The sequence below is a fragment of the Rana temporaria genome, chromosome 12, assembly GCF_905171775.1.
Source record: "Rana temporaria chromosome 12, aRanTem1.1, whole genome shotgun sequence".
Taxonomy (NCBI): domain Eukaryota; kingdom Metazoa; phylum Chordata; class Amphibia; order Anura; family Ranidae; genus Rana; species Rana temporaria.
Window position 1 is genome coordinate 65,620,663 of NC_053500.1, and position 22,867 is coordinate 65,643,529.

At 43.0% G+C, this 22,867-nt stretch overlaps 1 protein-coding gene across 1 annotated transcript in view; it reads right to left on the reverse strand.

The window, feature by feature from the left end:
* LOC120918288 (unconventional myosin-XV-like) overlaps positions 1-22,867 on the reverse strand; it is a 111,064-nt gene that overhangs the window by 84,576 nt on the left and 3,621 nt on the right. Inside the window, exons 2-4 of the mRNA XM_040329801.1 lie at positions 16,573-16,647; positions 11,421-11,514; positions 10,604-10,707 (exon numbers count right to left, since the gene is read on the reverse strand). Of these exons, the coding sequence (XP_040185735.1) occupies positions 10,604-10,707; positions 11,421-11,514; positions 16,573-16,647 (273 nt within the window). The remainder of the gene's footprint in view (positions 1-10,603; positions 10,708-11,420; positions 11,515-16,572; positions 16,648-22,867) is intronic.

Below are 22,867 nucleotides of genomic sequence, written 5' to 3' on the forward strand. Positions count from 1 at the left end.
ATTAATATTACTATGTCAGGAAACAAGTTCAGCTAATTCTAATTCTTATACAGCTCATGGAAATTCTTCTGCAGCAAATGCTAATTTCCCCAATGCTAACATTAGCTGCAGAAGAATTTGTATTAGCTGCATGAGAATTCGCTTAACCTCCCTGGCGGTATGATTCTTTCAGAAAAAAGGTGCTGAAAGCGGTACCATTATTTGCAAGGAAATTTGGTGATTTATACTGTAGGCCTGTAATTCTTAGGAATAACTCATTTAGATCTGACCAAATAAGAGTCTAGTAGGCATCCCGGGTATGAAATGTTTTTAAAAACAAAATTATAAATAATATAATAAATAATTATAAATAATTATAACAAATAATAATATAATTATAATAAAAACTATTCAATAATGTAATCAACTCAAAATCACTGAAATTTGCTCAGTTGCAGAATTGTCGCTGTCATTACTTTTATTTTTTTATGACGAATTTCCCCACAAATCGCTATCGCACAATTCTGTAAGTGATTATAATTTATTATCGCTGTTTTCTAGCTGCTCTTAAACCATTTTTTACATAAAGGGACACTTTTGGTTGCTATGGACAATCTACAGTTTTCAGGCAGAAAGAATAGTTTTTATTATATAAAAGTACATGTAGGACACTGGGCAGACCACTAGGGACAAGGGGGGTGTGTATTTTTTACATACAGTACTGTAATCTATTAGATTACAGTATAATGTATGTATTGTGTTTGTTTACCTTTTTGAATTCGGAGCCGTTCTCCGCCCCCGTGCGGCGTAACGTCGCAGGGAACGGAGATCGGCGGCACAGGAGGACACTGTGTGAATCGAGCGAGGTCCCGCTCGCTCACACAGCGCAGTGGCATCGCTGGATCCAGGGGCAAGGTAAGTAAACAATGCCTGTGGATTCAGCGAGTCTGACTCGGGGTTACCGATCATAGCCAAAAAATCTCACACCGAGTCAGACTCGGGAACACCGCCAGGGGGGTTAAGCGAATGAGCATTAGGGAATGAGCAGTAGCTGCAGAAGAATTAGTATTAGCTGCAGAAGAATTTGCATTAGCTGTATGAGAATTAGTATTAGCTGAACTAGCTTCATGACACAGGGTTATTTATTTATTTATTTTTGTCTAGGGTTAAGGTGATAATACTACAACTACTACTACTAATATTAAAGCGGGAGTTCACCCGGAAAAAAAAAATTAACATTAGATTTAGGCTAATTAAGGGGAGCAGAAACGGGTATTTTTTTTTAAATCAATGCCGTACTTACCGTTTTAGAGATCGATGTTCTCCCGCCGCTTCCGGGTATGATCTTCGGGACTGGGCGTTCCTATTTGATTGACAGCCTTCCTACGGTCGCATACAGCGCGTCACTAGGTGCCGAAAGAAGCCGAACGTCGGTGCGGCTCTATACTGCGCCTGCGCACCGACGTTCGGCTACTTTCGGAAACTCGTGATGCGCTGGATGCGACCGTCGGAAGCCTGTCGGAAGCCTGTCAATCAAATAGGAACGCCCAGTCCCACAGCCCATACCCGGAAGCGGCAGGAGAACATCTATCTCTACTATCTCTACAACGGTAAGTACGGCATTGATTTTAAAAAAAATACCCGTTTCTGCTCCCCTTAATTAGCCTAAATCTAATGTTAAAAATGTATATTTTGGGTGAACCTCCACTTTAATAATACTAATTAATGAATAAACAAATGTAAAATAAATACACAAAAAATAAAAATAATCATAAATATATAACAAAAATAAATTCAATAAATGAATACTAAGTAATAGTAAATAAATTGACCCATAACCTTAACCCCTAACCCATAAAAATATAAAGTAATAATAATAATAATAATAAATAATTAACTTTCTAACCCTAACACAAAATAAATAAATAAATTACTATTATTATTTATTTTTATTTTTTTTGGTTTGGGTGTTTATTTATTATTATTAATATTTATAATACTTTATTTAAAAAAAATATGTTAGGGGTTAATTATCATTTATGTATTTATTATTTCATATTAATAATTTATTTATGATGATTTTTTGTTTTATTGTGAACTTAGTTTATATTTATTTATATATTTTTAATATTTTGTGTTTTACAATTTATAGTTTGAGAAGAAAGTCTCGTGAACATGCGCTGATGGTGCGTTTCTATTCATTTCTGTGGGAATAAAAACCACAACAAAAACACTTAAATCTGCTTAATTTGAGCAACAAAAAAAGCTCCAGAACTTTTTTGAGCATTTGGCTTCAAGCGACTTGGAGTGGAGTCTCCATAGAGAATAATTGTTTTTTTTTATCTTCCAGCGTTTTGGAACTTCAAGCTACAAAACGCTGAGGTGTGAATGGGGCCTTAACGCTAACAGCCGTTAAAATCACATGAACGGTTTCTACATGTACATGCACAACAAACACGTTCCACTTGAGGCAAGATTTATTGCAATGACAGCACACTGCTCACTCCAACTCGAAACATTGCCCCAAACACGTTTCACCCACAGCAGGGCTTAATCACGGGAGAAACATGTTGGGGGCAGGGCTTTGGATGGGAGTGAAACTTTAGCTGCAGTTGAACACATTTGTTGTGCAGCCCATTATTTGAATGGTGAACTACAGTATAGCAAGAGCGGACTCCAGGGCCTATACATCTGGCTGATTTCAGGGAATCAAGGAGGATACAGATTGGCCTGTGAGTAGTGAATGGGGCTGGGTTCATCTAAAAGTTGCAATCCCTCCCACACAATCAAAGCAATCCTTTAGAGAAACTGCTTGAGTGACAAACTGTATTTAGAAGAATCTAGAATGGTAGAGGAAAAATGTAAAAACAAAGGCTATTCAACTGTTTGAATCTACCAAGTGAATGACAAAGCTGAGAAGAAATGTACTGATATCAGATAAATGCATAATTAATAAAATGGGATGAAGATGAAAAAGTAATTTGTGTAACTTCTTGCAGTGTTGAATATACATGAGTTATAGAGATTAAATTTTTTTTTCCATATTATGGGGATAAAGAAATACATCATGTATTGCAGAAAGACTGTTGTTTCTCCAGTTAGCAGGAACCAGCTTTGGACTCTGTGCTATCTCCAAGATAATAGAGAAATAATAGGAAGCAAAGTCCAACCTGGTCAACAGTAAAAAGTCAGTAAGGTAGGTTCACCAAACGCTAAGGAGGCAAGATTGACAACAATGGGTGACGTACTCCACATACAGCTGTACATCAGCTGTAATACTTGCAATGCAATGAACTTTTTAGAATGAAAAATATACTTTATTCATTATTTAGAGTGTACAATTAGACCTCTTCAAATTAGAATACTATTGAGAAGGTTTGAATCCTAAAGCTACAAACATTGTATGGAGGTGCAGTGAGGTAATATGACATCCTTCACCTTCTATGGAAGGGTAACTCAGGATGATAGAGGTGGAGAATGGCAATGGAAGCTCCTGGAATGGAATATGCTTTGGCTACACAAACAACTTGCGCCATACTTGCATCGTGCCAGGCAGGCACGCTGCTAGCACCATAACAACAAAAGATCCTGAGCAGCCTGTAGACATGACATCATTTGTTGCTATGATGATGGTGGCCAGCCCAACCGAACCATGGAATCTAGGATGGCAGCAACCAGGGCCCCCCAGCATTTGGAAGAGGGCCTTATCTACTGTACCTCCTGCTGCCTGTCTAGATCTGCTCTAGGTGGAATCTAATGTGAAAGGAGAATCTGATGTGATGTGGGGGGTGGATCTGAGATGACATTTCTCAAACATAGCTTAGTACAGTGCCTTGAAAAAGTATTCATACCCCTTGACATTTTCCACATTTTGTCACGTTACAACCAAAAAATAAATGTATTTTATGTGATAGACCAAGGTGGGACAAGTATGTGAAAAGTTTGGCGTGCATTTGTATTCAGCCCATTTACTCTGATACCTCTAACTAGAATCTAGGGCGGGGATATGCAATTAGCGGACCTCCAGATGTTGCAAAACTACGATTCCCATGAGGCATAGCAAGACTCTGACAGCCACAAGCATGACACCCAGAGTCAGAGGCATGATGGGACTTGTAGTTTTGCAACAGCTGGAGGTCCGCTAATTGCATATCCCTGATCTAGGGGAACCAATTGCCTTCAGAAGTTACCTTATTAGTAAGTAGAGTTCACCTGTGTGTCATTTAATCTCAGTACAAATACAGCTGTTATGTGAAGCCCTCAGAGGTTTGTTAGAGAACCTTAGTGAACAAACAGCATCACGAGGGCCAAGAAACACACCAGACAGGTCAGAGATAGAGTTGTGGAGAAGTTTAAAGCAGAGTTAGGTTACAAAAAAATATCCCAAGCTTTGAACATCTCATGGAGCACTGTTCAATCCATCATCTGAAAATAGAATGAGTATGGCACAACTGAAAACCTACCAAGACATGGTCGTCCACCTAAACTGACAGGCTGGGCAAGGAGATCATTAATCAGAATGAGCCAAGAGGCCCATGGTAACTCTGGAAGAGCTGCAGAAATCCACAGCTCAGGTGGGAGAATCTGTCTACAGGACAACTTTTAGTCGTGCTATCCACAAATCTGGCCTTTATGGAGTAGTGGCAAGAAGAAAGCCTCAGTTAATAGAAAGCCATTAATAGTCCTGTTTGCAGTTTGCAAGAAGCCATGTGGGGACACAGCAAACATGTGGAAGAAGGTGCTCTGGTCAGATGAGACCGAAATTGAACTTTTTGGCCTAAAAGAAAAACGCCATGTGTGGTGGAAAACAAACACTGCACATCACCCTGAACACACCATCCCCACGTGAAACATAGTGGTGGCAGCATCATGTTGTGGGGATGCTTTTCTTCAGCAGGGACAGGGAAGTTAATCAGAGTTGATGGGAAGATGGATGGAGCCAAACAGGGCAATCATAAAGGAAAACCTGTTAAGCCTCGTACACACGCTCATTATTCACGTCAAGAAAACTGCTGGCAGTTTTGTATGTATGTGTGTATGGTTTCTCGTCGAGAAAACTGTCGTGAATCTCGATGAGAAAAAAAGAGAACCTGCTCTCTATTTACTCATCGGGAGTCTCAATTTTCTCGTCATGATTCTCGTCAGGCTGGTTTACGACAAGAAAAACGTTCGTGTGTATGCTTTTCCGAGTCTTAAAACCCGCGCATAGTCAGAATAAAGTATGAGACAGGAGCGCACCTTTGGTAAAACTAGCATTCGAAATGGAGATAGCACATTCGTCACGCTGTAAAAATGATTGCATCGTTTAAATGCTGCGCATTTAAATCTTCTTTAGAATGGTACAATAATGAACAATAATGAACTTGTTTTGCTGCTGATATTCACAGAGTTCTGACTAACTTTTTGCAACATTTTGAATGCTGATCTCATGAATATTTTTGATTATTTTATAGAGCAAGATATATTTTTGAATTAATATTTTTTTAATACAGATCTGCATTTTTAATTATTATTTCATTTCTAGTGATCTCCATGATTTTATTTTTAATTTTGCTGTGTCAAGTTACCCCAATTTAAACATTATTATCTTGTATTTTTTTTTTTACCTTCAAGGAGATTGTTTGGTGTTATCTGTCCCTTTTTAATTAGACCTTTTTCATTTTTGAAAGTTACCTGCCTACACACAAGCTAAATTTTTAGGTTTAAGAAAAACACATTTAAAACACAGTATTAAATGTAAATGTAAAATAACCATTTATTCTGGTATATAATAATAATAAAATAAATAGAAGGCAGCGTTGGAAAACCTACTGCAATTTTTGCAACTCTGTGTGGGCCCAATCTTGTCCTGGACTCCCAGAGGTCAGGAACAGCAGCAGGTCAGATATATGTCCCAAGTTTGTGATACTACAACAGCCTGTCTTCTGTCAGACCACCTTGAAGCAAGGCCATCACTTCCTGGTCTTCTTGGTAGCCTTCCCTCCAGCCTTCTTTGCTGCCTTCCCAGCAGTCTTCTTTGCTGCTTTCTCTGCAGCCTGCTCTGCAGCCTGCTCTGCAGCCTTCTTTCTCCGCTTGCCTGGAGACTGTGCCTCTGGAGGTGTACTCATGTCAGGAGGAGGAGAAGAAGGTGGAGGGGGAGGAGGTGGAGAAGAAGGAGGTGGAGGAGAAGAAGGTGGAGAAGAAGAAGGTGAAGGAGAAGAAGGTGGAGGAGGTTGAGAAGAAGGTGGTGTAGGAGGATGGCCGTGGTTACAAATTACAGTGGATTCTGTAAGTGTCCCCATCACCCCCTTATTTAAGAGACTAATTAGCAGGGGCTCGCATAGGAGGCGCTGGCCCATCGCCACCTGGCTCATTTTGATGCTAACTAGGGCGGCATAGCCCTCTTCAGGGGTGGTTGGTTGTTGGAGGGTGGCCTGTGCCTCTTTAAACAGGGCCAGTGCTGCCTCGCTCACACTCCTATTCCTCCTGGCCCTTCTTGGTGGAAGGCGGATGGGAGGCACCTGGCACCTTGTTCAGCTACTTGGCCCTGCCACCTCCTTTCTGCCACTCACCCCTGCCACCTCTTCTCTGCCACTCACTCCTGCCACCTCCTCTCTGCCACTCACCCTGGCCTCCTGCTGCCTGACATTTTCCAGACCCTCATCCTGGCCGATGTCATCCTGTGTATAAAAAAGGGACATAGTTTGAGTTTTGGGTTCATCAATCACACACAATTTTCAGCTCACGACTGTTGCAAATTTAATGAAAATAAATAGAAAAAAGACAATCATTCTGACCCCAGCAGTTTTCATTCTTTTCTCCCCAACTTTTGGGGCCACTACTGTCTATTGATATGGAAAACACTTTTTGATCAAACTTTTTTTTTTTTTTTATATATTAACATCTATTTTACAGCATTAATTTTTTCACAATAAATATTTTTAAAATACTATACCTGGCTCCAGATGGCCACATGCAGGTCTTCCTCCAGGATGGAAGGCTCATCTTGCTCCAGAGAAGGATCATCTTGGCTGCAGGGAAGGCTGGAAAGTGAGTGCCTTGCTTCAAGGTGGTCATTTAGAAAGGACAGTCTGTTGTAGTACCACAACATTGGGACATACCTGCCCTGCTGCTGATCCAGACCTCTGAGAAGCCAGGACCTTAAAACGCTCACTCCTGTATGTGCCTCTCAAGGTCCCAATTTTAGTGTCCAGCTGTTCGATGGTTATGTGGGGCAAGCGAGTATGCACAAATGGGAGCAGGGTCTCCAGCGCTACTTTCCTTACCCCTCTTTTTTTGTGTATGGGTATTTTGGTCTCCCAAAGAGCGGGCACCTCCCTTAACCGATCGATAAATTCACTTAAGAACTCTTGGTTCAGAAATTTTTTCTGCAAGACAAAACACAAGACAAATATACTAATGTCAATCACAGTCTAAAATAAAGTAATATTCATCCCCATATAGGCCTTTCAATCTCTATGCAGTATAGGTCAGACGTTCGTCGCTTTTTACTCCTTCCTCCACACACCGAACGTAGGTACGACACATATGTGTTAGCTTTATATACACTATGCATGTGTGACACTCCGCACACGTCGCCTGCCCGTGACGTTCTTTCTCGATGTTTCCCCGCACACGACATGGCAGAATCCGATGAGCAGGTGTCTGCAATTAGGCCAATTAAAGAAAAAAACGACGACATGGCAGAGTCAGATGAGCAGGTGTCTGAAATTAATAATTTGTCCAACGACGACACAAGCCCGGAGCCTGAGGAAATATCACGAATGAGGAGCAGGGACAAGGCATCTAACATGTCCTACACGGAAATGGTGGACATATTGAGAAAGTCGGATTATGATGGCAAGCATAGGCCCTATACCCAACCTAATCTACGGAAGGCCAAAATAATGAAGAAAGTAGTCAAAAGTCTAAAGAGACATTTTGGGGTGAAAAAATCGAAGGAGCAGCTCAGAAAGAGGTGGTCAGACCTCAAACTGAGGGAGCCGGAAAAGTTAAGGAGCATTAAGAGAATGCTAGAAAAAAGTACTACTCCTGTGTCCCTATTATTGTATTTCAGAACTTGCATTTGCTCCATGTTGTTGCTTTTTACTATTGGACCTTAGAAAATGTAATCTTTCTAAATTTTGTGGGCACAGTAATCGGTCGTTACAGACACATCGTTCGGCCACTACATACAATGTTTTTTTAAGATACAGGGTTAAAAAAACTTTAATATGCCTGTTTGTATTCAAGAAATGTTATTACATTGTTGTATAGATGATGTGTTTGTAACTAGAATGAAATGCAAACTTAAATCAGTGTAAAGGAGAGGACACTCAGCAGCTGTTTACACATCTGCACTCAAGAGCACTGGTGTGGGCCACCAGAACAACCCTTTTAGGGTGACCCACACAGGTGCTCCAGTGGATTTTTGGAGTGTCTACATGTGTGACATGTGTCACAAAAAGGTGAGTAGTCAAGATTTGTGTTTGGAAAAATCATGTCTTCTGCTTGTAACTCTGCCCAAACAGAAACTTGTACCCCACTTCCAAGCAATGTTTCATATTCCTATTTTTGCCCTCAAATATCTGTGTGCCAAGTATACCCTTTGTTTCATTCTCATAGGGGTGAGAAGACTGGGAGGACACCACTCCTCAGAGCCAAGGAACCCCAAACCTCGCCATGGTTAACATGTATGTGAAAATAAACTTTAGAACACATTTGGGGGGGGGGGGGGGCTAGATGAGTTTGGGACCACAAAAAAACAAACAAAAATAAAATGTATGTGAAAATAAACTTTAGAACACATTTTAGGGGGGGGGGGAGCACTACAATGGAGCTGACAAAATACATTGTTAACAGACTAGGCTAGGTGTGTTTGGGCCCTGGATAGCATGCTGGGGAGATTAGTGAAGGGACATATGCATGTAGGCCAAAAAAATGGCATTAAAAAATTACAGCATGCATGGGGACAAAGGGGACATTCACAGCATATTACAATCATGGGAATTAGGGAAGGAGGAAAGAAATACAATACATTAGCATACATTAAATAAATAGAATGTGATGTTTAAGGAGAAAACTTACCCTCATACAGTCCTCCTGCAGAACTTGTATAATGGTAGAACAGGTGTCTGGGATTATGAGGCCCAGAGCCTAGGGGGAGATGCCTGTTGTGAACTTCAAGTCCTGCAAGCTTCTCCCAGTCGCCAGATAGCGTGACGTGGCAACTAGCGTCTGCTCAGCACTGATGGCTTCCTGCATAAAGGTATCCTGCCTGGTGATATAGGGGGACACCAAAACTGGGTCAGACATCCTAAGAAAATTCCTGTAGTCATCAGGATTATTCTCCTGAATCTCCTGCAACAGAGGCATGTGACAGAATTGGTCCCTCTGGAGCAACCAATCCTTGGTCCATGAACACATCCTCACCCTGTTAATGGACTTGTCTTGGTCTAGAAACAAGAAGACCAACAAAAACTGACTGCACAGCACGAACTCTAGGACGATAACGTACCCACAACATGGCTAGAAAACAAACGTCTGATCAGAACAAACTAAACAGAACGCACGGAAGAACAGCAAGTCCTATGTCGGCCTGAAAATCAGAAATGAGCGGACAGGAATGCACTGTAAAAACAAATACGACCTGACTACACGCCCTGAAAGAAAAGATATGAACCCACAAGCACAAATTGAACCCCAGAAAACGATCTAAAAGCAAGACTGAAAAGCGTGAATCGTCTCTCACCAAACTTTTACTAACACGCGGTAACACGAGATTAGCAAAAGCAGCCCCAAGGGTGGTGCCAGTGGAATCGAACTTCCCCTTTATAGTGCCGTCGTACGTGTTGTACGTCACCACGTTTGAGAACAACAAGATTTTTTCTTGACAGTGTGTATGCAAGGAAAGCTAGACAAGAATCACGTCAAGTTTGACAAGAATCCCGTCGAGAAAACAACGTTTTTTTACGACGGGATTCTCGGGCGTGTGTACGAGGTTTTAGAGTCTGCAAAAGACTTGAGACTGGGGTGGGGGTTCACCTTCGAGACAACAACCCTAACTATACAGCCAGAGATAAAATGGAATGGTTTAGATGAAAGCATATTCATGTGTTAAAATGTCACAATTGTGACATTCTAATAGTATTATAACATAACATCCCAATAAAATACATTTACGGTTTTGGTTGTAACATGACAAAATGTGGAAAATTTCAAGGGGTATGAATACTTTTACAAGACACTATATATGAAAAGGTCAGTATTATGTCATACTACCAATTGCATTCTAACCTGCTATGTGGGACAGAGTCTGATTGGTGATACATTAAGCACAGAGAAAAAAAGCTACAAAACACAGTTTTTATGATAAAGACCCATTTACAATATCTGTACGTGGCTGTCTGGAATCTGCTTTCTGTAATCTGCTTCAGATGAAGGTAAAATAGGTATATGATCTGTCTCTAGCACAGTTGCACAGCTTGCTGGAGAACATTATCAGTTCACCATTAAGGTTTAACTTGATTTGAGATTTTTGTTTAATTATCAGATAGTGATAGTATTTCTTTAAAATGTTTTACAGTATGTGCCTGCAATACCTTACACTTATATATCCTTGTCTGGAAGTGGATATGCACTTTACCTTTGAAGAAACACCTGAAGACTCTGCCCAAATCGAGAGGAATTTCTATTCAACACAGTTTTGGCATGTCCAAAACTTTCCAAGACCTTAAAAAAATCCAGAAGCTATGAAACAGAAAAAAAAGTATAGGTAGTACAAAACAACTAAATAAAAACAAATGTTTATTAATGTATATACTCGAGTATAAGCCAAGTTTTTCAGCACATTTTTTGGTGCTGAAAATGCCCCCCTAGGCTTATACTTGAGTCACCTTTTTGCGCCTGATCTCCCGGACTTTGGGGACCCTGTACCGGCTGGCTGTAGGTCTCCTGGACCCCAAACTCTTCCTCTACAAGTGTGCAACGTTTATTGTCCAGGGGACCTACGACCGGGGAGCACCGATTTTTCAAAGCTGGGCACCCCTTTTATATACTCCCATGTTAAACGTAAGTCTAGTCATGGACACAGTGAGGCATAGGCACAGTGAGGCACAGTGAGGCATGGACACAGTGAGGCATGGGCACAGTCAGGCATGGGCACAGTGAGGCATGGACACAGTGAGGCATGGGCACAGTGAGGCATGGGCACAGTGTGGCATGCACATGGACACAATGAGGCAAAGTGAGGCACAGTGAGGCATACAGATGGACACCATAGGCTTATACTCGAGTCAATAAGTTTTCCCATTTTTTTGTGGTAAAATTAGGTGCCTTGTCTTATATTCGGGTCGGCTTATACTCGATATATATACGGTATATATAATTTTATCAAAGAGTGAAAAAAAAACTACCAATAAGTCTACTGTCTTGTGCGTTATGAAGCTTGGAGCATGACTTACCTGTAAAATCTTGTCTCCTTGTCTTCTCTGGGGAGTAGTAAGGTACTGGGACAATAGCTTGACAGCCTCTGTCTTACCAGAACCTGAATGTCCACTGGAAGCAAAGGGACATAAATGGAAAAATATCAAAGTAGTAAAAATAGTTAGATTATTGTAATGTATGTATGTACAGTATATTGGTTTCACTTCAGTTATATAGTAGAGGCTTTTTTTGCTAAATAAACCAAAAAAGACCAAAAAAAACAAACAAACAAAAAAACAATAATAATTTCATAGTTTTAAAATGATGCAAACACTAATTTTTCTCCTTCACTAATGTGCGCTGATGAGGCTACACTGATAGGTTGCATTAATGGGCATTGATGGGCACTGACAGGCTGCATTGATGGGTACTGATAAGGCAGCACTGAAGCGGATGCACTAAAAGGCGGCACTGATAGGCGGCACTGATGGAAACTGGTAGGTGACACTGATGGAAACTGGTAGGTGGCACTGATAGGTGACACTAATGAGGAGGCATTAATGGGCACTGATTGTTTGGCAGCACTGGTGGGCACTGTTGAGACTGCATTGATAATCAGGGCACTGATTATAAGTGTACATGTCTCTTCTAAGGAATCCGGTTATTGGCACTCTTCTCCTCACACTGTCCACACGAGGAAAGGAGTGTCAATAACCGGCTTCTGCTTACATCGTGATCAGCTATGATTGGACACAGCTGATTATGTGGTAAAGATAAAGGCCCCTGATTGGCTCTTTACCTCAATCTGTGATCAGCAGCATCTGGAGGACTGTAATCACAGAGCGCACCTCCCACAAGCTGCTGCGGGCGCACAACGGGCACGATTACGGGAGTACATCATGTAGCGCCTGGCTATTTTCAGAGCCGGTGCTATTGTAAATTTAGAGGGAGTTCAGAGAGGCTCTGAACCTGTTAATTTGGTTAAATTTGGGGCCTCTGCTCCAGCTTTGGCTGTACTGTTTGTGCATACTGTCGTTGTCTGGGGAGTGAGTCCCGCCCCAGGCCGACAGGTGGCAGCAGTGGGGTCAAGTGCAGTTGGATATTTCTTCCCGGCAGCCAATCAGGGGGGTTGATCGCCTTGCGGTGCATGCTGGGAAGGGGTATGTAAAGGGAAGATGCCATTGGTTCGGGGTCGCTGTGTTCTTGCCCTTGAGCTGGGCAGTCGTCCCACCACCCCTGTGTGTGGCCCTCCTGGCCGGGGTATGTGTGTCACAGTGTTCCTGGCTACGGGACCACGTTGGTCCAGAGCACATTCATCTAGCTTGTGGACCCATTGGGTCCCCAATTTGCAAAATGGTCCTGGGCTGTCTGTCCAATTGGAGGAAGCTGACTGATGAGGAACCTGTCCGGGGGATACCGAGCACGAGGCTGGTGTTTCAGGAGAGGCTTGTCTTTTCATCAGAGGACACTGGTTCTGAGAGGCTGGACGCGGGTCACCTATCAGTTGCTGATTTAACTAAAGTTATTTGAAGGAGAACTGGGTCCTGAATCCAGTCAAGAAGGATTTTGGATCGCAATTGTCTCCATTCTTCAGGAGGGTCTGTGGCAGAGACTTAATCCTAGAGTTCTGAGTGACACTCTGGCTGCCAGGCTGGTGAGAGAGGCCTGTCCAGATGCACTGTACCCACTCTGGCTAGAGTGGCAAAGTAAAGTTGTCCAGGGCCGATCCTAGGCAGGGTGCACAGGGTGCATTGCACCCAGGCGCCTGTAGAGTTGGGGGCGCCGAACATCTAACAGACTCTCTAACAGAAGCCCTCTCTGTGTCCATCACAGAGGCTCTCCCTCCGGGTCCCAATAAAGTACTTTGCTTCTCTTCCCGTATTTTTTTTTATTGTTAGGAGATCATGTAAGGATCCCAGGGTAATGAAGACTTTGTGGGGGAGCATCTCTGTGGTTGAGTCATTGCCATAGAAACATTTGTAAAGGGGAGGAGTTAGTAAAATGATGACGCCCATGTGGGGGCGCCAGAAATATTTCTGCACCCAGGCGCCTATGACCCTAGGATCGGCCCTGAAGTTGTCCTTGGAAGCAGGACTGTTTCTATATCCAGTTACACCTGAATTTTCTGTCTTCCATTTTGCTATCCCTTCACCTTCCACAAATTTTTACTATTTTACCCCGTTGTGTAATAAAGGCACAGAAAAGACACCTGTCATGTGGACATTGACTTTACTGCAGCTCTCATCTAGTACCCTAGACGGCGGAGACACAGAGGTAAAGTGCTACCCAAATCGAACCAGCAGTTCCCTCGGGGTTAGTGCTACAATCATATGACACCCTCCCAGAACTAGCCAGCTGTGCTGCAGCCGTCATTCGACCCTGGGATTGCTGGGGATTATAGTTCTATTTTGGCTCAGTGCAGTGACAGACCTCAGGTGATACACAGAGATAAAACAAATCCTGTACCTGTTTATCTACAGCCATATTTCCTCTAAAGCCATTCAAAGGGCATCATTTATAAAGCTTGTCTGAGGTGTCAGAAAAATAGGGAAGAGAACTGAAAATACACTCTGCAGAGCTCAGTGAAAAAAGCCCTAACAACTAATTGGAGGGAAGGAACACCCCATTTTACACATCACAAAGGAACAGCTGTCAATCAGCTGGAGGTCCCTCGTCTGTCACCTTTCTTTCTCTTGGTGAAAACTTGTGAATTCTGGGATTTTTTTTTTTGTTATTTTTGATTGAGTTTCACACTCATGGCAGAATCTCCGTCCTCGCCACCTAAGATTTTCTCCTTTTTTTCAAGCCATGTTTTTTTAGCTTTTTCGTACTACAAATTTTAAAGTAAATACTAAATAACTAAACACAAATAATTTGTATTATATTTTTTAAAATTGTATTAACTAGGGGATTAGGCTTTTGTAGGATCTATGTGGCAGTTTGTCATTTTTTCTTCTTGCATTTCATATGCAATATTACATTTTTTACCATTTTTGCACTCATTGTTTTTAATCCATATTTACATTTTGCACCTTTGTATGCAAGCCTCTAAATTGTCTATCAGTTCTCATTATTGCTATATAACACGTGAAGTTTCTGGCTGTGGTTGCTTTTCAGGGGCTTAGACTCCTATGCTACACGGTGCACTTTTTCACTCACCTGTCTATTTAGAGTGGTTTACCTACAACAATATTTAGGCAGCTGATGTTGGAATTTATTCCCCTGCCACCAGCAGACCCTCATCTCCATGATTAAGCACCGAGGGTGGGACGAAACATGTCTGAATCGAGCTGATGCTGCTTTTACCTGCTAACCAGTGAGGTGTATAGTGGCCGGTCTATCTCTTCCTATTTTTACAGCACACTATAGAGGGATATGCTTTGTTCGTATTTCATGTAAGAGGTTTACAACCACTTTAACCACTAGAGGACCAGGAGCAGCAGTTGTACTGTGGCAGGTTGGCTCTCCTGGACAAATCGCCATAGCTATACGTCAGCCGCTTTAAGACCACTAGGGGGAATGCGGAGCTGATGCACGTGTTCGGTGGCCATGACGTCCATCGGCCACCCGCTATCGCTTCTGAGAGAGACAGAACGGAGATCTGTCAATGTACACAGATAGAGCTCTGTTCTGTCAGGGGAGAGGAGACAGATTAATTGTTCATACTAAGTATGAACAGCGATCGGTCTCCTCCTCCAGGCAGTCCCACCCCCACGGATAGAAACAACTACATTTAACCCCTTGATCGCACCCTAGTGTTAACCCCTTCCCTGCAAATGACATGTATACAGTAATCAGTGGCTATTTTTACCTCTGATCTCTGTATAAATGTCTATGGTCCCAAAAAAAGTGTCAAAAGTGTCCAATCTGTTTGCAATGTTGCAGTCCCACCGTCATTACTAGTAAAAAAATAAAAATAATAAAAATGCCATAAATCTATCCCCTATTTTGTAGATGCTATAAAAGCCTGTACACACAATTGTATTTTCCGATGGGAATTGTGTGATGGCAGGCTGTTGTCAGAAAATCCGACCGTTTGTATGCTCCATCAGAAAATTGTTGTCGGATCTTTACGCCAACAAAAGTTGGATAGCATGCTTTAAAATTTTCCCACAACAAATGTGTGTTGTCATATTATCCGATCGTGTGTACAGAGGTCCTTCAGACAAAACTCCAAAGTACAAACACGCATGCTCAGAAGCAATGCTCACCATAACACGACGTTAGCAGAAGTTGCCCGAAGGGTAGTGCTAAAGAGTGGAAAAAACATGTAGTTACAGTACGTGTTTTGTTGGCCGACAAGTCTTTGCAGTTTGTATGCAAGACAAGTTCATGGCCAACGGCCTTTGGACAAAAGTCCTACGATTTGTCCACGGAAAATCTGATTGTGTGTACCAGGCTTAACTTTTGCACAAACCAATCAAAATACACTTATTGCGATTTTTTTTTAACCACAAATATGTAGAAGACATATCGGCCTAAACTGAGGAAAAAATTAGTTTTTTTTTATATTTTTTGTGGGGATATTTATTATAGCAAGAAGTAAAAAAAATATATATTTTTTTTAAATTGACGCTGTTTTTAATAAAAATGTCATGCGTCTATTTCCTATTTTTTAGATGCTATAACTTTTGCGCACAATCAATTATTGCGATTTTTTTTTACCAAAAATATGTAGAAGAATACATATCAGCCTAAACTGATGAAGAAATTATTTTTTTGCCTTTTTTTGGGATATTTATTATTGGAAAAAAATATAAAATATATTTTTTTTCAAAATTGTAGCTCTTTTTTTGTTTATAGTGCAAAAAATAAAAACCGCAGAGATGATCAAATATCACCAAAAGAAAGCTCTATTTGTGAAAAAAAAAGGATGTAAATTTTGTTTGGGTACAGCGTCGCACGACCGCGCAATTGTTAGTTATAGCAACGCAGTGCCATATCGCAAAAAACTGCCTGGTCATTAAGGGGGCAAATCCTTCCAGGGCTGAAGTGGTTAAGTCAGGACCTGGGTGCTTAGGCAGCCTGTTTATCTGCTTTCCTAGTTTTTCACAATGAGATTTATATATAATGTATATATAAATTAAAATTAAGAAAACAGTACTTCAAAAAAGTGAAATAGCATTAAAAACATTGATGAGAAAATAAAGTGTCTAAGAAATCCAAGCAAGAAAGAAAACAATCAAGCACCTGAGAAGGATGTTCGGTGGATGTTCAGAGTTCCGGGAGAGTATAAATGCTTCCTCTGCCACAGCAAAAATATGACTGAAAGAAAAATTTAACACAGTGAATCCTTCCAGTTACAATACACACCACATTTCAGTGTGCATTTTTGAGAAGTAAAACTCATATATGATATACTGTATATATGAAAATAAAAAGCAGGAGCAAAAAGCATAGCATTTCACAGAACAAATATCGAATGAATCTTCACAGCGGACCCAGGAAATGAAATGCCCCTTCTTTCTCCATCATATGCAGAATATAATGCTAGTTTTGCCTAGAGCTAATGGAGAGAAGGGGATCAGATCATGGAGCATCTGTTTTACACATAATATAAGCACTATGGGCCAGATCCACAAAAGAGATACGCCGACTTAACTCGATTTTTCTAAATTTACACGGCGTGTATCTTTGCGCCCGATCCTCAAAACGAGAAGCGCCTGAAATTCCGGCTTTTCCGTCCTACCTAAAATAATTACACCGGCGCATTCTCGGGCGCAAATTACGCTAGGCACGCCGCTTTTTTTGATAGGCAAAGATGCAAATGAGGGAGATAGGGCGATCCACAGAATTAAGTGTGTGCGCCGTAGATTACGCCCTTGTGCGCACCTGTTAGTTTCCCGGTGGGAATTTACACTTTATAAAAGCAGCCCTAATTTTACACATGCCGTCTGAATGTCTGCTGAAGCAACACCATTGAGGAAGAGCTCAGCACACACACACTTTCAGGACGACAATCTGTCTGCCAAAATGCCAGGACCATCAATGATCCTAGCTGCATTAGTGTCTATAGAGGCGCAAAGAAGGAGGAGGGCACAGAGGAGGAGGAGGAGGGCACAGGAGAGGGTATACCGCCCACGCCAAGATCTGTTTGGCATGCCTGATTCTGAAGTATTCCGCAACTTCAGATTTAACCGTGAGGCCATCCTGGAATTAACAACAATACTTCAGGATGATCTTACCAGCCCAACACAACGCTCCCATGCACTGCAGCCACTCATCAAAGTACTGGCAACTCTGCATTTTCTTGCCACTGGCTCTTTCCAACGCACAAGTGGAGGCGTGGCTGGGATGGCACAATCCTCCATCAGCAGGTGTGTGCACCAAGTGGTCCCTGCAATCCTGCGGCGCATGGGAAATCAATTTCAAAAACCCACCCAGGAGGACCAGCGTTTGAAGACCATGACAGACTTCTATCACATTGCCAGATTCCCACGCACCATCGGGGCCATTGATTGTACCCATGTGGCACTACAACCCCCCCATGATACTGAGCACATGTTCCGGAATCGTAAAGGCTGGCATTCCATAAATGTGCAGGTGATCGTAGATGCCCATGGCCTCATCTGGCACGTCTGTGCTAAATTTCCGGGATCCTGCCATGACAGCTATATTTTCAGGCAAACACAGATCTCCAGAGATTTGGACCAGAACATGTATGGAGACAGCTGGCTGATTGGTGAGTGACATGTGTGTCAGGTATGTCCCCCCCATGATGCTGACATCACAAGGGGCACATGCATGACTAATATCCTCCTGTCTTTTCCCTTACAGGTGACTCTGGATATGCCTTGGGACCTCACATGATGACCCCATTCAGGAACCCCCAAACCCCAGGAGAGCAACGCACATACGTACCCGGGGAGTGGTTAAACGTACATTTGGGCTTATGAAGTCCCGCTTCAGATGCCTGGATAAGTCTGGGGGTACACTGCTGTATTCCCCAGACTTTGTGTGCCAAATAATTGGGGCATGTTGTATACTCCACAACTTTGCCCTGAGAAGGGGACTGCATATTGACTTATGTGATGACCTGACCCCCGACCCAGGCAATACCCCCCCAACCAACTCTACCCAGTCTGCTGAGGGCACAGCAGCCAGGAGACGCCTTGCAGAAGGCATTTTTTCCCAGTAAACGTACATGATTAATGTCACAATAAGAATGTATCTTTTCCCTGTAAATGCACATCAATAAAGTCACAATGATAATGCATGAATGCACACCACTGTGGTTCCTAGCACAGACACATCACATGCACATCGAATTGGATTAGATCCAAGTCCCCCCCCCCTTTGGGACTTGGGAGCAGTAACGCCACGCCACGGCTCCAATTATGTCACTGTGCATTCATACACCATTCAGAAACCTGGGATTGCACTTCTCCCTGGTCCTGGGGATCCCTACTCCACCAAAACTGAGGGTGACACCCTTAATTTATCAGGAATGCCACCCCCCACATTCACACATCATTCACACACATAAATCAAATCATAAGTACAGAAGACCAAATTAAATAATAATAATAAAAAATGCATAAACAAAAAAAAAAAAGTATCCCAGCTAATTAATTAGCGGCGGCGATTGCTACGCCTTGGCTGGGCAGGGGCACGGGCAGGGGCACGGCCACGGCCACGGGCACGCCGTCACGGAGGATGTCCATTGGGGGGGGGTGAGCTGGGGAAGGAGGAGCCTCCTGGGGGGGGTGAGCTGGGGAAGGAGGAGCCTCCTGGGGGGGTGAGCTGGGGAAGGAGGAGCCTCCTGGGGGGGGTGAGCTGGGGAAGGAGGAGCCGCCCCTGCTGGCCTGCCCTCCATGGCCCCTGCAATTCGAGTGAGACAGGCAGTGAGGGCAGCCTCATTGGCCTGGCCAGACCTAGTATTGTCCTGCACAGCCTGGGTCAGGGCACTCAGCTCATGGGCCACGCGTGTTGTGGCGGTCTGTATGTCATTCAAACATGTGATGACCGCCGTTGAGTTGGTGGCCACATCACCGAATGTCTCCATCATTTCACCCTGGCTGTGCTCCATCTGCGTAATTTTTTCAAGTATTTTCCCAAGAGTGCGGGTCTGCCGGGCATTGTCCTTCACCACACTGGCCGACAGACGCTCGCCCACAGCCACGGTCTCCTGGGTTGGCCCCCTGGCTGCCGCTGAGTCTTGCGGGCCTGGAGGAGGGGAGAGAGTGACCCTTGTGACTGGAGGCCTGTTGGGGGAGAAGTGGGAGGGGCTACCCCTGATGGTGGCCTGACTGGTGCCAGCCTCAGGGGTAGCCTCAGGGGAAGACTCAAAGGTCATCATATCAGTGGCCAGGAGGACTTCCCGGCCAATCTGCATATTTTCGTCCTCCTCCCCCTCATCATCCTCCTCCCACTCATCCTCCTCCCCCTCAACCTCCTCCCCCTCAACCTCCTCATGAGTGGAGGTTTGGCCAATCCCCTCCCCTGGGGAATCCTGCCCTTCTTGGGACTCATCATCAGCCTGTCTTGGGGGTGGTGCAGCAGCCTGGCCCGATGGGCCTGCAACCTCCTGGCCTGCAACCTCCTGGCCTGCAACCTCCTGGCCATCTGTGGAGGACACAAAACAATCACATGTTTGAGGAACCACACACTTGGCACATCTGCCCTTCCCCCACCCACACATGCTAATCAACAGAGATTAAAAAAAAAAACGTACCTGTCCTCCTCGGAACATCTGACGTATAGCCAGGCAGGCCCACCACCTGCTGTGGGTGGAAACACTGGGCCACTGCCCATTCCTCCTCCGTCAGTCTGACTGGGCAGGGTCCCCCTCCTCCAGTGCCCCTGGTATGGGCGTCGATCCTTGCCATCTTATTCCGGACGACGCTCCTCAGATCATTTTTTTTTTCTGTATGCCAGCGGGGGTCCTGGTCTCCCCCCCCCGCCGCATTGATCTGGTCCGTGATTTTTTTAATAAGCTGCCTCCTCCTGGCCGGGGTGGTGTTCTGGCTCTCAGGGCCATGCAGAAATCGCCCATATTTCACAATGCCCCGAGCAAGAATTTGCTTCTCTCCCAGGGTGAAATTAAGCTTCCTGCGTTTGGGGGGCATCACATACACCACCCAGCAACAACAAACACACCCGACAAACAATCTAGAATACACACCCAAAAACCAGACAAAAATATACACCACAAAAAAATCAAACAAATATAAACACACAAGGACACAGCTAATATAAATTCAAAAACAAACAAACACGCACAAACAAAAAAACAAAAAACAAACACCAAAAAACAATCAGCAAAAACACTAACAAACAAATTAAATAAAGACACTTCGCAAAAACAAACAACAACTAGACTCTCCAACTCCTCAAACACTTTTCTCACAAACACAACTTACCAACACACAAACAAACAGAGCAGAAGCAAATTGCTCATGGAAGGGAAACAATGGGATATACTTTTGCAAGAGAAGTGTGTGTGTGTGGGGCTTTTTAGACACAGGGCGATCCTCAAACTAAGTACACTTGGCCTTTTACCTATCTCACTGATTGCGCCGAGACCAGTTCTGCACATGCCCAGTGAGGTCCCGATTCGTGCGCGCATGCGCAGTACGGCCGGCGGCTCATTTGCATGGGGTCACGGCTCATTACAATGAAGCACGCCCACTTCCTTCCCACTTGCGAAAACCCCGCCTTACGCCTCTGAATTTAAGTTACGCTGGCGCAAATTTAGACGCAAATGCGCTGTGGATACGGCACTTATGACACCAACTTAGGGCAACGTAACTTAAATGACATAAGTTAGGACAAACTAAATTTGCACCGCTGGCTGAGGATCTGGCCCTATATTCTGCATATGCACCCGTTTTATGTTCCGCTTTAAAACAAATGTATAGGCACATAGATAAAGAAGTGGTATATACTTGAAACTAATATGTGCCAAGAATTTGAGTACCAAAGGTTTGTGATTTTGTTCAATCACTCTTTAAATTCACTCAACCCTTCCAGGCAGTATTTCTGACCCGAGATGATGTCTTTTCAGACGAAACATGTCGGGTTGACGCTCATCTGACTACTGCATACTACTACAGAGTTTCTGTTCAATCACTCTTGAAATTCACTCAACCCTGCCAGGCAGTAAAATCTGATTTCTGATACAGATGATGTATTTTCAGACGAAACATGTCGGGTTGACGCTCATCAAACTACTGCATACTACTACAGAGTTTCTGGATTGTATGACTATATGCCTGTTTATTTCCTGTTTGATATAAGTGCAATATTCTTTTAATAAATATTCTTTTAAATGTTTTTTCACTATGTGGATATGTCTTTGTTTCTTTGATGATTGACCTACTAAAAGAGAGAGAAGTTTACCCTGCCTGATGTGGAATTGGATTGGTGATCTGCCATACAGCGATAAGTTTGGGAGAGCTTATTCTCCCGATGCCTATTTGACTGATCTGGTAAGGGCATTTAAACCTTTGTATTGGTATTGGTGGTGGCTTACACACCAGGGTGACTTCTTTGTTGGATTGGCTTGGTTCCCTTCTACCAAAGTTTAATACATATGTGACTTTCACCTCTAAAGATTTCTTTTGCTGATGTCACATATGGACTTTTTGTTATTTTAATTCACATTCACTGATAGGATCCTATGAGTAAGTGGCGTGACAGCCACGTAACGCGTAAGGAAGGAGGAGAGCCGCTGGTGACGTCATCCACGCTCGCGGCCGAGAGCGGAGGATTGTGTTTTCTTACATGCTGTCCATTACCTGCTTAACTGTGAGTGTATACGTTAAATATTAAAACCCATTCGTTTGAAGTTACTGCACTATGGAGCGTATTTTTTTCTTCACATTCTCCACTGGGGGTTATGCATCCTCGTGCTGATTCTTTAGATAGTGCTTATCTGGAGTCCTTTGGGGGATCGAGCAGTGGTTTATCTGATGAGCGGTACCGAGAGCTACTTTCATGCATCATTGAAAGGCTTGTAATTAAGCCAGCTGAGGTGAGAGGCTGGTGTGAGCGGGGTCACTCTGAGTGAAGCACCTGTTATTTTGCGGGGGATTGCTCGTGTCACCTACACTTCAGAAATTCTTATGGACATTGCTTATTCCATTTTATTTGCATGTTATTGGACAATTATTAAGGAGCTGTTTCACGGACACTATATACTGCATGATTATTTGACCTACATATTATTGCACTATTTGCACTTTATATTTTCTTTGTATGCACCTTATTATTATGCACAGGACTGTTTGTTCACATTAATTATTTAATCCATTTTGGATCTCTTTATCCTTTTTATCATATTTATTTTGTTCCACTGGATCACATTCAGTATTTGCTTTTTATAAATTTTTCCTACTATTATTGGTATTTGCACACGAGATTATAGTTATTTATTATTCACCTATGATATTACTGTCATTTGAATGTAGCAGTGGACTTATTCTTCCGTTACATCATTTAATTATTTTATCACATTAATATTTATCATCAGTGCATCAGCACT